This window comes from Typha latifolia, chromosome 9 (assembly GCF_019914945.1).
Source record: "Typha latifolia isolate L0001 chromosome 9, TyphaL0001v2, whole genome shotgun sequence".
Classification (NCBI taxonomy): domain Eukaryota; kingdom Viridiplantae; phylum Streptophyta; class Magnoliopsida; order Poales; family Typhaceae; genus Typha; species Typha latifolia.
In genome coordinates, this window is record NC_133094.1 from 8,134,712 (window position 1) to 8,152,439 (window position 17,728).

The 17,728-nt window shown below is 36.3% G+C and overlaps 1 protein-coding gene across 2 annotated transcripts; it reads left to right on the forward strand.

The window, feature by feature from the left end:
- Window positions 1-13,276: 13,276 nt before the first annotated feature.
- LOC140794737 (uncharacterized) lies at window positions 13,277-16,856 on the forward strand. 2 transcript variants are annotated; one of them, XM_073146886.1, is made up of 5 exons: window positions 13,277-13,705; window positions 13,784-13,881; window positions 14,264-14,551; window positions 16,364-16,412; window positions 16,502-16,856. In XM_073146886.1, exons 1-5 carry the CDS (start codon window positions 13,371-13,373, stop codon window positions 16,605-16,607), a joined length of 876 nt encoding a protein of 291 aa, XP_073002987.1. In that variant the 5' UTR covers window positions 13,277-13,370; the 3' UTR covers window positions 16,608-16,856. The 2 variants fall into 2 exon arrangements, with proteins under 2 accessions (XP_073002987.1, XP_073002988.1); XM_073146887.1 differs by lacking the exon at window positions 16,364-16,412.
- Window positions 16,857-17,728: the final 872 nt, after the last annotated feature.

The following is a 17,728-nucleotide window of genomic DNA, read 5'->3' on the forward strand; positions in this document are numbered from 1 at the left end:
CTTTTAACATCAATTTGAAACAATTAAAATTTTAAATGACAAGCAATGGCAAGCAGTATACGAATAGACTCTAATCTAGCAACAGGAGCAAAAGTCTCATCAAAATCTATACCCTCAACCTGAGTGTATCCCTGTGCTACTAGTCTGGCTTTATTCCGAACTATATTGCCATGTTCAGCACTTTTATTCTTGTAAATCCATTTTGTTTCAATGACATTCACATTCTTAGGTCTAGGGACTAAATACCAAACATCATTCCTAGAAAATTGCTCTAATTCTTCATGCATAGCATTAACCCAAGAATCGTCTAACAATGCTTCCTTCACATTTTTAGGTTCAAAAGAAGATGTATAACAAGTAAATGATACCTCACTTTGGATTTGTCGTCTTGTCTTAATTGGTTCATTCACATCTCCAATCACTTGTGACAGTGGATGATTTGATTTCACTCTAGCAGATGGTTCCGGTATGTTGTAGTCATTTTTGTTCATTTCAACTTTGTCCTCGTTCTAATTCTCAATTTCCAGATCAAGCTCCTTTCCTATTTCTTCGTAATTTGTATCTGCAGAAACAGAAACAGGAGTAGCTTTAGTTAAGTCAGTCGTGGATTCATCTATCATAACATTAGCAGATTCCATAACAGTAGAATTGTCAAGATTAAATACTCTGTAGGCTCTACTATTATTCGAATACCCCAAGAAGATGCCTTCGCTATTTCTAGTGTCAAATTTAGTCAAATATTCTCGATCACGCAAGATATAACATTTACTACCAAAAACTCAAAAATATTTAACACTAGGTTTCTTACCTTTCCAGATTTCATAAGCAGTCATTTTTGTACCTAGTCTGAGATAAACACGATTTATCACGTGTACCGCTGTATTGACCGCCTCTGCCCAAAACCTTTGAGTAACATTTTTAGCGTGAAGCATAAACCTAGCCATTTCCTGCACAACTCGGTTTTTTCTTTCAACAATCCCGTTCTGTTGTGGAGTTATAGGAGCTGAAAACTCATGTTGAATACCAAGAGAATCACAAAATACAGAAAAATTTTCATTTTCAAATTCTCTACCATGATCAGAACGAATCCTAACAAGGGTTGTAGATTTTTCATTCTGCAATTTTAAGCATAGTGATTTAAAAACTTCAAAGGTTTCAGACTTCTCACGTAGAAAGGCAACCCAGGTATATCTAGAGTAATCATCGACCATTAAGAATATATAGCGTTTACCTCTAAGACTTTCAGTTTTTGTTGGACCCATCAAGTCCATGTGAACTAATTGAAGCACACGGTTGGTGGTAGCTGAATTTACCTTCTTGTGTGAGATTTGAATTTGTTTTCCAATTTGACATGAACCGCACACTCTTTTTGACATTTCTTTCATCTTAGGTATTCCTCTTACCACTTCATATTTGGACAGAGTAAATAATTCCTTGTGATTCACATGTCCAAGACGTTGATGCCAGATATTTGCAATGTCGAAAGAGGCACTATTACATTTCAGTTTATGTGAAGTTCCAACAATATAGCAATTATCAGATGTTCTAGATCCATAACATACAACATTGCCATCATGATCTAGAATAGTATAATCATTTTTGAACAATTTTACCTCATAATCTTCATCACAAAATTGACTGATACTCAGTAGATTTGCTTTCAAGCCCTTAACATACAGAACATTTTTGAGACTAAGAATCCCTGGAATACTTACCTTTCCTTTACCTATTACCTTTGATGAATTACCATCTCCGAATGTCACAACTCCCCCTTCATGTTTTTCAAGATTAGAAAATAACAACTTGTCACCCGACATATGTCTTGAACAGCCGCTGTCTAAATACCACAAATCAGAATTTAAAGCTTTCAAGGCTGTATGCACAACATAACATCTTAAATCACTTTTCTTGACCCATATGGCCTTTGTTTTCATCCCATAAATGAAAGCATTTCTAGGTTTTTGCAAAAGTTTGCAATGAGGTCGAATATGCCCTAGAATGCCGCAATGATAGCATGTCGGAACAAACCTTTTTCTACTCACCTTTTGTCGAGGAGTGTGACTAGAGTTTACCTTTGGTACCGTCGAAGTTTCACTAGTTTGTAGTTTCAACTTCAGTTTAGAAGCATTCATCCAGGATTTCTTTGTAAATGCGGTTGATGGCATCAGGTATTCTTCCTTTTGTATACCTGCAGAAACAAAAACAGTTTTATTATTATTTGAATTACCACTGTATCCAACACCATACCTGTCTTTTTCAGAGATCTGAGCTTTTAGTATCTCGTCCAGTTTGTTCTTCCCTTTTAGAAATGTAACTTCTTTATGCAATCGCTCTAGTTCAATTTTATCAGCCTTCATTTTATTTTTCGCATTGCCAAGTTGTTCAGAAAGGTTTTTGACACGTTCAAGCTCCAATTTGTACTTCTCCTCAAATTGAATTCTTTCTGGTTTAATTACCTTGAGTCCTTGAAGTAGTCTAAGATTGCTTTTCTTGAGTTTAAATGACTCCAAGTACAAGTCATTATATGCCTTTTGAATTTCAGATTCATCTTCCTCAGCTGGTAGCATATCAAAATCATCTGTACTATCAGAATCAACAATAGAGTCAGTATTAAGCAGAGCAGAGGCAAAGGCTACAAAGTTTTCTTCGTCTTTTTCAGAATCATCATTAGATTCATCTGAATCATCCCAAGTAACTTTCATAGCTTTACCCTTTCTCTTAAGACGATTAGGGCATTCTTGTGCGATGTGTCCAAAACCAGAACATTCAAAACATTGAACTTTATTCTCAGAATTCTTATTTTTTTGTTTGACATTGTTGTTGCTAGCACTTGTATTCGAACTCACAGTATTCTTCTTTTTCACAAAAGCTTTATTTTTTTCAAAATTTTCAGCATTCAACTTGTTTGGCTTCCGAAAGAATTTATTGAACTTTTTGACAAATATAGCCAACATCTCAACATCTAAATCACCTTCATCATCAGACTCCTCTAAATTTTGTTCAACAGTGGATAGAGCCATCCCTTTGGACTTCCTCGGTTTTGAATGACTGGACTCAAATGTTTGAAGATTTCCTACCAATTGTTCAACTTTCATAGAGTCGATGTCTTTACTTTCCTCAATATTTGTAACTTTCGCCCGAAACCTTTCTCGGAAGAGACCTAAGAATCTTACGGACAATTGCGTTTTTCAGGAATTTTCTCTCCTAGGTTGAAACTGGAGTTGACTATATCACTCAGCTTTGCATAGAACTCATTAAATATCTCATTCTCCTCCATACGTAGGGTTTCAAAACTAGTAGTCAACCTCTGAAGTTTCGAAAGTTTCACAGCCATAGTTCCTTCATGAGTTATTTCTAAGATCGTCCAGGCTTCTTTTGCTATTTCACAAGTAGAAATTCTTCTAAATTCTTCCGAAGAAACACAACTAAAAATTGCATTTATTACTTTGCTATTCTAGCCAACTTTTTCATAATCTGTCTTATCCCATGACTCAATCGGTTTCTCAACAAACTTATCATTCACCATGTACATTGGTGGACTCCAACCGTTCACAATGGCCATCCATACACACTCATCTATAGACTTCAAATAAGCTCTCATCCTAGCTTTCCAATATCCATAATTTGATCCATCTAGAATAGGAGGTCTAATAGATGAGGGTCCATCTCTATGAAAATCCATGCCTATCTGATCTCTCTCAAAGAGTGAGAGAACCCGCTCTGATACCAATTGAAATAACCCCTAGACATACGTATGTATCTAAACACTAGGCAAAGATATTTTTCGTTTGCTTAAGTAAACATTAGACGAAATATTAAAAACAAAAGCAGAGATGTACGCCAAGATTTTAACGTGGAAAAACCCAAACGGGAAAAAACCACTGATCCAAACTCAGATCAAAACCAATCACTAGAATAGTAGCAGTTACAAGACTGACTCACAAAACACCCCGTCGATCCAAACGACTTTGTTCCTCTCAGTCTTGCTCGCTAGAACCCACGATTCACTGCTTCTCGTGATTGAAGTCCAATCTCAGTAACCCTCGAGATTGATCTTTCGTCTCGATAGCCCTTAAGACGAAGATTAAGATTTGTAGATGAGAAGAGCCTTGTGAGTTGAAGAACCAATGTAGCCTCCAAAAAGTCTCCTTGAATAATCTTCTTCAACCCTTCAAGTTAGGGCAACACTATCCTTATATATCATCTCCAAGATAGAGCCAAATCCAAGTTATATTCGTACTCACGAAAATCCAATAAATTGCAAACTTCATAGGTGTGTTCGAACGCGGCCCGTGTGCGTTCGAACGGCCTGACTTGATCTCAGGTGCGTTCGAACGGGCCCAAGTGCGTTCGAACGCAACAGCTTGAATTCTTCAGGTTGCGTTCGAACGCGTTTGTAAACGCTGCTCTCGCCCCGTGTGAACGCGGTGCCGCGTTCGAACGCGTTTGTGAACGCGGCTCTCTTGCCTGTGTGAACGCGGTGCCGCGTTCGAACGCATTTGTAAACGCGGCTCTCGGTGCGTGTGAACGCGGTGCCGCGTTGAACGCGTTTGTGAACGCGGCTCTCGGTCTGTGTGAACGCAGTGCTCGCGTTCGAACGCGTTTGTGAACGCGACTCTCTGTCTGGGTGAACGCAGATTTCGCGTTTGTGAACGCGGTGTGAACGCGACGGCTTTTCTCCAATGATCTTGCAATTCTTCACACCAGAGATATTCTAGACTTGAGTAAAGCTCATATACATGTAAAAATACACTTAGAATATTTTGAACACAATTACCAACAATTAAAAACCTAACAACATCATTTACTTAGGTGTTTATAGTGAGATATCTGAATAACTCAATTATATATGTAGTTGGTGTTTATAGTGAGATATCTGAATAACTCTATTATATATGTAGTTGGGATGGGTCAGCAGATGGATGCATACTTTAGCACTACAAATATAATACTTTTCTAGAGAGGTGTTGAAGATAGAAAATCATACTGGGGGACTGGAAGCTATTCAAAGTTAGTTGCCCGAAATAAAAAGATTCGTAAGTGCATTTAGTAAATATGATGTGAGTTATTCTTAAAATCATAAGTAACTCATATAACATTTATTCACCTATACGGCTGATTGTGCGATGCTTGTCAGCGAGGTAACAAGATTTCTAGGGTGTTCATAAGTAACTGATATTGCATTTATCCACAGAGGCCAAACATTTGATTTTGAATAGGAAGACATGACCAGACTTAAGGTTGAGACGTACGTTACAAGTGTTAGGGACGAGATTTCTAGGGTATTGCTAGTACTAAAAGATTTTCTTAAGCATGACTCTACATGATTATTATTTATTTCTATATAAATTATAATGGTCAATTATGTAAATTCTATAGTGTATATATTGAAAGTTGTTATTATATTTACAAAGGTGGACATTTTATAGGGAATTGTAACATAAGAAAGTTGTTATTATATTCACAGAAGTTGTTATATAACTAGTTGTTTTATATGGAAGTTGTTATTATATTTACGAAATTTGTAATATAACTATGAAATTGGTTAATAGGAAGGCATGGCCAAGCATAACGCTGAACGTGCATTTAGTTGTTAGAGATGGGATTTCCATATTGTTGCCGGTGCCAAAGGATTTTCTCAAGCATAATTATGTAAATTCTAATGGTAATATATGTAAATTCTGCAATGTATAATTGAGAATGATATTAATGACAAATCAAATAATAAAAGTTATTAATATATTTGAAAATTTTATTATTATATTTGTAAAGGTGGTCATTTGATAGGGAATTGTAATATAACTAGTTGTAATATAGGAAAGTTATTATTATATTTGTAAAAGTTGTGATATAACTACCAAATTAATTTAGAAATTTACCAAGTTCACCATTTATATTGGCTAGTTAAATTACAAGATAAATATATTTATATTTTTCATCAATAATAAAAATATATAATTTATAATGCCCGTTCGGAGTCCAAAATGCAGTTTTGTGCACATCCGCCGGGTGAACTCTAATTTGATGATACCCGGTCATCAAGTCAAGCTTGCTGAATATAATCATCCCTGCAAGATCGTCCAGCAGCTCCTCTATTACCGGAATAGGATACCGGTCCTTGATGGTAATAGCATTTAGTGCCCGACAATCTTAGAGATAACTTCTTTTTGCACATGTGAATACCGATATGGCCTCACATTCGCTAGTGTAGCCCCGGGTACAATCTCTATGCGATGGTCTACCGCTCTCCTTGGTGGCAACTCTTGTGGCTCCTCAAATAGTATGGAAAAGTTATCTCCTGCTGGTCCTAACTGAAGAAGATAGGCTAAATCATACGCACAAGGCAGCCCCATCATGGGCTGCATCGTAGGAATCGGCAAAGACTGAACACTATCAAGCCTCACATCTTTGTTTTCTTATTTAAATTTCATCCATATACTCTAAAAATCAAATGTGATGGGTCGCAAACTCTATAGCCACTGAGTGCCAAGGACAATATCTGCTCCTCGCAGTGCCAACGGATACAAGTCCACAATGATATCGTGTCCTTGCACCCGTATACCGACCCGATGACACAAGCTCTCCGCCTTAAGCTTCATGCCATCTCCAATAGCAATGTCAAATTCCATGGTTGATTCGGCATCCAAACGCAATCTCCTCACTAACCTCTCATCTAGAAAGTTGTGTGTACTCCCCGAATCAATGAGGATGTGTACACAATGCTTTCTAATGAGTCCGTCTACTTGTAACGTCCTCAGCGTAGAAGTACCCCAATATGCATGCATCAATATTTCAGCTTGGATATCTTCCTCCGCACCCACCTCAACAGCCTCCTCATGGACCTCCTCTAGACACTCTCCATCATCAACAACCTCATCATCCTCCTTGAGACCATCGATGAGCATCACACTCTCGATCGGTTTGGTACACCGATGACCGGGGGTGAAACGTTTATCGAATCGAAAGCAAAGGCCCTTCACTCTTCGCTCCTCTACCTGGGCAGGTGTGAGAGTTCGAAAGGGGGGTCTTGTGCCTCCTCTACCATCGGAAGAAGGTCTTAAAGGTGGTCGTGGTTTAGTACTAGCAGCCACTGTCCTTGAACCTGTAGAATTTCCAATCGGCATTCTAGGTGCAAACCGCCCCTCTCAGTTGCACCAATTGGTTTTTACTATCATCTTTACAGCCTTATATTTTTGCTCCATCCTCACGGCCTTCTCAAAGGCCTCCTTAAGAGTAGTAGGACAAAGAGCACGAACATCCGCTTGTATCTCATCCTGCAGCCCTAAAATAAATATGCTCATTAATGTCAGTTCGGGCCAAGGTGGCTCACAATGACTACTAACTCTTTCAAACTCAGCTTGGTACTCTAACACGGTCGTCCTTTGAACCATCTTGCTTAATGTGGCAGCATAATCTTCATATGTCGCTGTCCCAAATCTGCATGTAATCCTCCTACAAAAATCAGCTCAACCAATAAATCCTCCTCCACGAATAACCGATCTATAATAATGTAATGCCATTCCTTGGAGGTGAAAGCTTGCCATCTGGACCTTTGCATCTTCTGCTATACCTTGACAATCAAAATATTGTTCAACTTGAAATACCCAATCCGTTAGATCACCGCCTTGGAATTTTGGAAAGTCCAAGCGTGCGGTTCTCCCCCAAATAGCATTGTCGAGTTCGCGAAAGACCCTTAGTTTAGGTCTAAACCTTTGTGCAAGTTGTTCACCTTCTCTAAATCCTCTAATACGTCCATCACCATCTCCAAAGGGATCAACCTTATCCTCAAAGTACCAATCCTCCTCATCAACGAATCAACAAAGCGCACCGGTGCCGCACGCCTCTCGGGTTCCACCACCGCCGGTCTTGAGTTTTGCAACGGAGGTGGGGGATGATGTGTAGGCATAGGTAAGAGGGGATCATCGACACTCACATGACGCACCTGGACCTGTGAGGTATCGGTTCGATGAGGTCCCGTCGCTGGTCCTTCTTGAAACTCTGATCGTCGTTGAGGAGATGATGAATCCAATAGATTCATGACATATTCCTTAAAATCATTGTGATCCTTTTGAATTGCGTCAACTCTGTGCAGCAATGTATGGAACATGCCTCTAAGTTCATCCATATTCGCACCCATGGACGTTGGTTGACTCGGTCCTATCGTGGTTGCTCTAAGAGAATTGGCCTCACGGTTATGGTCATTGTGGATTGAGTCTTCCCTTGTCGGTGTGCTCTCCATAGGTCTTCTTGTTTATGTCATCTTTCTTGTTTCAACTTTTAATGGAGATCTGAGGTTCGCCTGCTCTGATACCACTGATAGAGCTCTGATACCAATTGATATGGCTCTAATACCAATTGATAGGGCTCTGATACCACTAATAAGTTCTAAGCTACCAAAAGATATGCTACGGAACAATTCCTTTAAGATCTGAATTTATTACAGAAAGTAGTCCATGCAATCATAGGGAAATATTCATCAAATATTCTCCGGTAGTTAGAAAATTATGAAACTAAGTGGATTCGATTCATAACTTCCTGATCTTTAACTTTAGTATTTATGCCCTTCGTAGATTCGAACTAAAACTGGGACGAAAATATAGAATAACGTGAATGATGGTGGTGGTAACGGGTAGAGTGGATGTTAGGGTTATGGATGGGTATGGAGATGAAGGTGGATTGTGAATGTGATTAAGCGATATAAACAAAGGGAACGAAGTGGTCGAGATCCCAAAGAAGAGGGGTGACTCGACAATCGAGGGAGATTAGAAGTTAGGAGAAACCTTGCCAATGTTAGAGGTGGAAGGATGGTGAAGAGGGAGGAGGGAGATTAGGGTAGATAGATGATAGAGGCAAAAAATCAATATTCCAATAGCATCCTGAATTTGGCTGCCATCCACATATATATACAGGCTAGCCAACAAGTCCTAAAATAATAAGTAACCCTAATTCTAGAAGATTCCCGCTTATTGCGTTCGAACGCGCCCGATCACATTTGAACGCACAAAAGGCGTTCTCTATATGTGCGAAAGCGATGTAGGCATTCGAACGCGGGCATTCGAACTCGCCCGACCGCATTCGAACGCACAATATACGTTCTCTGTATTTGTGAACCTAATGCAGGCGTTCACAAGGGCGCTCAAACACGACCCCACTTGCATTCGAACGCGACTTACACAATAAATAACTAATGCAGTAAGAAAAGATCCTAACTAAACGTATCATAATAATACAAAAAAATCATATTTTACCCTCTACTGATTAGACCTAAATCCACTTCATCCCCTGTAGTTTTATTTGTGTCATTTTACTTACGGTTATATCCAAAGTTGTAGAGGATTTGATAAGTTTTTCAATGCATTTAAAATAATACTGATTCCATTTCAGATGATAAAAATATATGTCCGTTTAATATATTTTATCATATCTTTGTTATCTAATGTAACAACCTATCCTTAAAAAAAATTAATTTTGCATGGCATGACGTGACCGGCCTCGTGCCATGTTGAGATGGCATGGGCTAGGGGTGCCACGCACTCCCAGTCACCAGCCCGGCCAACCCAGCCGAGTCATCTAGCTCTGGTGGGCCTGTTAGTGCTGTAGCCACAGCACTGATGTCCCCACTGCCTCTCTCTTTTTCGGTCTCTCTCTCTTTTTCTCTCTCTCTCTCCCCTCTTGTCGATGCCGGCCTATCGCCTTCGTCGCCATCGAGGTGAGCTCTTCTCCTTACTTCTCTTCTCTTCCTCTCTCTCTCTCTCTTTCTTGCCCATGGGCTCGTGCCGGAGCCGAGCCGCTAGCTGGCCACCAATGGCCGGTGCCCTCCCCATCGGCTCAGGTCCGTACCCCCATCCTCTTTTTCCCTTCCCTTCCTTTCTTCTCCTCTTCCCTTTTTCTTCTTTCTTCTTTCGTCTTCATCCTTCCTTCTTCTTCTTTCTTAGCTTCTTCTCCTCCTGTTTCTACAATAGTGCTGGGCTCGACCCAGCATTAGTGGCAATGCTCTATTTATTTATTTTATTTTATTTTTATTTATTTATTTATTTATTTAGGTATTCCTTTCTTAATTAATGCAAATAGATTATTTAGATATTAATTATTTTAATAGTTATATGTATTCTTCAATATGATTGTTATTAACTATAATTAGTATAATTAATGATTAATTAGGTTATAAACTATTACACATAAATATAGGTAAGACTTATATTTATTTATTTATATTTTTATTAAATTAATAGATAGATTTGTAAATTATAATTATTAGATTTATATACTAATATTCTTATGATATACATTTTAAGTAATTGTAATAATTTATTATATATTATTATTTTGTAAAAAATAAAATACTAGGCTTATTTATTTATTTATTATTTTATAAAGTAAAGACTACATAGTCCCTAATTAATCAAGATAGAGTGAGAACCATAATTTACTTATAATTAGATTTTTATCTATATTTTTATTTATATTTATAATTATATATCTAACTAGTTATAAAGATAAGTAGAAATTCCAAAACCTAATAAATCATCATATTTTACATGAATAGATTTTAATTAGATAAACGACTAACTTTATGTTTTCTAAATATTTTCATATTTCGAGCCCCTTATGTGAGACCCCATGGATCGTATTAGCTATGAGTGACGGTTGATTGATGGATGTAAGAGATACGTGTGTTGGGTCTTCTAATTTGATGTAAGTAATATTATCCTCTAGACGGCTTTTTCAAATTAGGATTTATTATATAATTATGTATATGCATGTTTTGGTCTCCAGCATGATTATATGACCTTATCTAGAGATGACTTAAGTTGAGCATATTTTATCATGCATTTAACTAGACTGATCTACGATATGAATATACTAGTGATATATAGAAATGATTGGAGATGACTATACTGTTATGAGTTTATATTGAGATGATCTCTAGCATCAATATGCATGTGATAGACTAGTATGGGGATGCATATGTTAGATACATAGTTGGATACTACATTGTATTAGTTTTCTCTTGGCCTCTTTACCACCTAAATTCTTGAGTTGCATAATCTGTCGTAGTACTGGATTAAATGCATATGATATGTCATTTAGAAGAAAAGTGTGAAATCTGATTGATAGGATAGTTGATAGAAAACGTGAGGATACTTGAGTGGGTGCTAGGGTTAGGACGCGCTTGGTAGATGATTGATTGCTTGACGTAGTCGTGATCCTGTGGCCTTACGTTTGAGATCGTTAGTATGTGTGCACAGCAGACATTAGGATACATGTCGTTTGCTAGGGCATATGTGGCAAGTTATCCTTATGTAGTTTCTATGAGCTAGAATGGTGCCCGGTCTGGATGGCTGTCGATACCCTTAGTGGATAGCAAGGTATGCTTATGTTTGAGATACCCTTTGCCTTCAAGCATATTGATGGGACCGGGTACCAAATATTGATTATGCAAAGTGGTCTAATATGATGATGATATTTAGAGATGAAACTGATGATTGAGATGTTGAAAAATGCATATGATTTTATTATCATTTGATATGCCTAATTATCAAGTGGTAAATATGCATCATATGTGGTTGTATTTGATCATCATAGCATGGTCATGGTGGCATACATTATGTGTTATATTTGAGAGAGAATTATGATAATGGTATAACATGTAGATTTATTTATACATTGTCGAGAATTATATACTTAGATGACATGATATCTACCTTTTATTTATAAAGTATTGATGATATATTCATATATTCTCATTCATAACATAATGCTCATATTTGATTCATATTATTTAGTACATGATTTACTTTTTGTTGGACATCACTGATTCGGGGTAAGATCTATTTACTAAGTCTTTCGCTCATGACTCTCTTTATTTCTTTTGTAACCCTCTCGGATATGTGGTACGTGATAACGACTTGATATATCCTGAGAAAATATTTAGAATAATGATGAGGTGAGCTATAGATGTGAGACGATATAGAAGATAGTTTGCATAGATATAGAGTTGTACCATTATTGGATATTTATACTCTATTGTATCAAATGATAAATTATATAATATATGTTAGATTATATTGTACTCATGTATTACTAATTTTAGTTATATCTTGATAGTTTGTTGTGGCCTATGTGAGCCCTACTAGATTATATAGTTGTCTAGTATAGTTGTTGTGGATATAGATATAGATATATTAACATGTTTAACTTGATGATGTCATGATTTATTTTATGATGGATTATATGAGCACAATAGTGTATCTATGCTTGACGGGCCCCGCCCGTCCTATTACGTGCACCGCGCGTGCCGTGTGGGCGTGCACATGCCCATGCCGAGCGGAGGTGCTACATCTAAAATCTTATCAATATTATTTTAGATGCATTGTAGGACAAGTCCTCTACGACTCTATCTCTAATGAGAATTTTTAAATTCAACATCTAGTTTGATTAGATATGTTGGAATTTGTACTTTAGTCTATATTCGCAATGAGGTAAAGTGACACAAATAAAACTATACGATGGTAAAGTAAATTTAGGTCTAACAACAAGGGAACAAAATGTAAAATTCATAAAAAAATATTCTACTTAGTCTTCTCTAACGCTGTTGTAACTCTTTCCATTTCCAATTCAATGGCAGACTAAAGAGCTAACTAAAGTGCTCCCACAACTAATACTGAGCCACCAAATTGTGCCTTTGATTTCATGATCGACAGAACAGTATTTGAGTTATAATTGTCCAAGCATATTACTACCATAACATACGCCTTGAATAATTAAGATGTTTTTTACGTATAAAGTTGCATTCCTGCAAAAGGTGTATTTAGTTGCTAGAAAATGAAATTTGATAAAATGACTGATTTCAATAATATGATTATCTTATTTTAAGAAAGAAAGTAAAAAAAAAAACTATTTTTGGTATATAAGTAAGTCACTTATTTGATTTATCATTACAACCAAATATTAAAATTATATATAAGTTTTTGAAACTAAGTATTTTCTTCACTTACTTTCTACCAATCAAATACCCACTTTGATAATCCAAGAAAATGGAGCAGATTTATCAAGGCAATAAACAGAGGAATGTTTGAAATTGATTTCATTTGCTGCGGTTCTTTTTCTCTCTAGTCTAAGCCTTCAAATACTAAAAACAAATCAAGAACACAATAGATATTCATATATATATATATATATATGTATATCTATCTTTTCCCTGTGACATGTTAATCACCAGAGATCTGGCTCATTGGTTTGGGTTACAGCCCAACTAAGGCCTCAATTCTACCCTAAAATGCCATCCATGGGCGGCCCGGTTCGTTGCACACCGCTAACAAAAACAGCGGAAGATCGTAGCCACTCCTCGCCGTCTCCCTGCGAGCCGCATGAAAATGACGAAGAGAGGGAAGAAGAGCAAGAAGACGAAGGCAGACACCGAAACAGAGGAGGACGACCGAAACCCTAACTCCGACGTCGCATTTTCGTCTCCCGATGTCGCCTCGCCTGCAGGGGAGAAGGAAGGCCAGTTCCTTCTTGGGGCCCCGGCTTTCGTCGAAATCGGCAACGGCCGGTTGCGCTGCGCCGAAAGCGGGCACGAATTGCTCGCCAAGGACAAGGGGTCCTACGCTTCCTCCAGGGCTTGCCGCCTCGCGCTCATCGACGCCGCCGTCGCCCTCAGGAAGCCACCTCTCAGTGCCTTCGAACCCCATCCTACGTCCAAGTAGTTGCCCCTCTCGCGCTGTCTGTCTTTGTTGATTGGTTGGTTCTCCTTTTTATTGTTTAACTTGGTTTGGTGTAGATCGAAGTTGGTTTGCAAAATCACGTCGGATGTAATCAATAAGACAGAGGAACATATCTGGAAGCATATCAATGGGAAGAGGTTCCAGAACAAATTAGGTAGAATTTTTTTGGCCAATTTTCCAATTTGATTAAATAACAGCTTTGTTCAGTTTGTATTGGATTAAAGGGGATTAAGTTCATTAATCATTTTGCATTTGCTAGTAATTTCCCGTAATTTTGGTAAGTTTCTTGGTCTTTGAGAGTGTCAAGATATTCTTACGCTCCACTGGGCATCATACCCATTGTGAACTGTAGAAGTTTTTTTCGACAGAATTATTTATATGCCCTTTTGCTTATCTAATCGCTCGCTTAGTTAGAACTTTGGAATTGTAAGTAAAGGAATTGTTGGAAAACTTTCTTTGTTTATATTGTTCATCATAAGTTGTCGATTGATAACTGTGACTTATTTTAAGAATTTCGAGTTCATTTTTGACAACAGAGCAGATAGAACTAGAAAAGTTGGCCCCGGAGGAATCAGCGGAGAAGGTAATAAAAGAATCAAAAATATCATCTAAGTCAACCAAGGCTCAGCAAAAGAAGAATAAGAAGAAAGAAGTTGATGAAAATGTTTCTTTAGCAAAGGAAACAGATGCAAACATCATGGCGTCAGAAGAGGTTGATTTCTGGATCCCTCCAGTTGGAAGTCGTTGGGACTTTGATGATGGAAGAGATCGGTGGGAGTGCCCTACAAACATGGACGATGAAACAGATGAAGGCACACTCTTAGGTAATAGAACATGCCTTTTCCTTTGCAAAGACTTGAAATTTTTGTTTAGTTTTGATAATTTGATAATTTTCAGTGATGGCATCTCTCTTTGCTTTTATATGTGTGATCGACATAAAGTTCTACAAATTAGTGAAATACTGAATCTTTGTCAAATTTGTTAACATTTTAGTATTCTATAATTTTACTTCTTATCCAATGGAGTACATTTTTATTGATTTTTGTTAAATAAGATTTTTGAAGTTTCTATGTTACTAAGATTATAAAGTTACAGAGTTTTTTCTTGATTGAGAGAAGCTAACATATGATGTGTATTATTCCCTACAGACTAATACTTCCAATGTTGAAGAAATACTCTGAAAGGACTACTCATGAATAATGCATTAAACATAAAAACAACAGATTGTTCTTTAAATGATTGTGCATTGATATTAAGATGAACACACTAAAGAGGGCAGTGTGAAAGCTAAATTAGCTTTTGTTTGCAACTTTGGTTTTGGTCCATATTTGCTAATGATTATTAGTGGAATTGCTCGGCTAATTATTTGCTTTTACATCTTTGTTAAATCCATGAATAAAGAGGGCAGTGTGAAAGCTAAATTAGCTTCTGTTTGCAACATTGGTTTTGGTCCATGTTTGCTAATATTTATTAGTGGAATTGCCCTGCAAATTATTCGCTTTACATCTTTGCTAAATCCATGAATAAGTCATTCTGTTAAGAGTTTCTTCTTGCCTTTTTCATTGTTCAGGATCCCATCTAAAATCTAAATTCGTCTTAACTATTTATGAGCTATTAATTAGCTTTCAATTATAACTTTCTCTTTAGTGTTAAATTGCAACATGTTTATCTTAATGCTATAAATATTTAGTTTAAAGAAATGATATGTTGCAAGTTCAAAAATTAAGCCATTAACACACTAGAAAAGACAGTAAAGATGGTGTGATGTATATATATATATATATGTTTCATTTTATTCTCTTTTTTCAGTAAATCTGATAAATTGCAGTCCAATTCAATGGCTTTTCACTTTAAAATGGTCTTTTAATAGAACTTTTATATTTCTAGCTGATAATCTGAACATCATTAAAATAGGAACTTAACATGTAATTCATTTAGGGATTCTTGCTTTGAATCTTAACTGATGATGAATTGAGCAGATTCCCTCAATTTATAGGTTGTGTTACTGAATGGTCTCCAGAGAATTGTTCAGTTTGTAATTAAGTGTTTGTTATTGAGAGGCACAAGGTAACTTCCATCTAACATTTTTGGTTATCATTGGGCTGAGGCTGAAAGGAGAGTCCTTGGTTTAATTCTAAAGCTGTATACCCAAGCTTGAGTTCCAATGGATCGGAAACTCAAAGTAGGTAATGAAAAGTTAACAGAACGTGGGAGTCTAAGAACAAGTCTTGGTTGTTATATCTATTTTAGATAGCTGGTTTGATGACTTCTCAAGACTGAGTGGACAAACTTTGTAGATTTTCTTTTTATTATGTTCTGTCTACTTGTTTAATAACAGCCAATGGAAGAATATATTGGATTTTGATGCTTCTGGGTTGTGTAGTCGTTCAAAATTCAGATGAATTTGAAAGAGTAATGGGTGTAACAGTACTCAAGTTGTTGTTTATAACTTTATATATCTGGTTGCATCTCTTCAGCTAATTTAAAGAGTTGACTTACAAGGCTGATAAGGATAACTTTTGCACAATAAAGCTTAAGAGTATTCAATGTTTGTCTTTCGTAATCTGCTGCCTGTTCAACATCCTTGTTAGTGTGATAAAAAATAAGCTTACTTTATTTGTTACATTTTGCATCAGATGGAGTGGATGAAAAAGTTGAACATGAATCAGCGGACCTCCGCAAGAGGTTATCTGAGCCTTCCCTAGATTTTTACCTTCTAGATTGTTAAATTTTTCTAACTCTTTTCTTTTGCCCTTCCATATAAAATTCTGTAGAAGGAAAAAGCGCATGTCAGCAGATGGAGGATGTGGTAACTCATCTTCAAGGAAGAAGAAAATCAAGAAGAAATCTGCAAGTGTTCCAAGTGATAACCCGGTATAAGATTCTCAAGCAATATTGATTTGCCATTCTAGTCGAGGATTCTTGCATATGTATACGCTTCACCCTGACTTGGGCGTGCAAGTCTCTTGTTTCTGGAAATTTGCTGAGGAATTGAAACTATTATATTGCTTCATATCAATGCATCTTAAGTTGTTTTCATCTTTAGCTATCAAGCTACCATCTTTCTTACTGTTAAACAATGAAAAGGCTCGCTAGGCCACAAATTATGCTATGTTGAAGTTTTCAAAAGTTGGAATTGTTTGGTTTATTTAGCAGCCAATCAAACTGCTAATGGTTTGGTTGTAGAATTTGATAAGGGGATCAGTCATCCCTAGTAATATCCGATAACATATGTTTTAGGATTACTAATCTTATATTTTAATTTTAGTTCACTGATTAGTACATGCAGGATTATGAATGAGATAATTAAATATAATTATATTATTATTCTTGATAAAGAAAAACTAATAACATCAATTGTTATATAAAGCAGATGTTGATTATCTTAAACTTAAATTATAGCATTAAATAAAATTATATTATATTGGAAAATAAAAGTAAGATGTTAATATTAAAATTTTAATTTTAATAAATACTAATTATCAACATTAATTAGGTTCATTTTAAAAGAAATTTAAGTAATAATTTCACTTAGACCTCTTAAATTATTACTATTTTCTACGCATTCCCTAAACTCCTTTCTTTTTACTATAGTTATTCGAAAAGTTTTTTGATTTATAGGTTTGTATAATTACTTTTTATCTTACTTTTAAGCAAGTATATATAGATATTTTTTTTAGTTTAGGAGTATATGTGGGTAATAAAAAATTTCAGAGTGTATGTATAAAATAATGATAGTTTAGGAAGGTCTAAGTGAAATTATTCCTAATTTTAATTAAAACTAAAAGTAACAGAGATAATAGAATAAAGTTAATTTTTCTTTTTGAGTTGATGTTTTTCTACTTAAACTTTTTGTATAGGGATGCTTCGGATATCTTTTGGATTAGTTGAAGATTTTGTATTCCCGTTTTTGTGGTAATATAAATTACCTTTTAATAAATAGAAAGTTCAATTTCTTATTTTAGGCTGAATCATCCTCCTTGGGACAAAGAAAGCCTGAG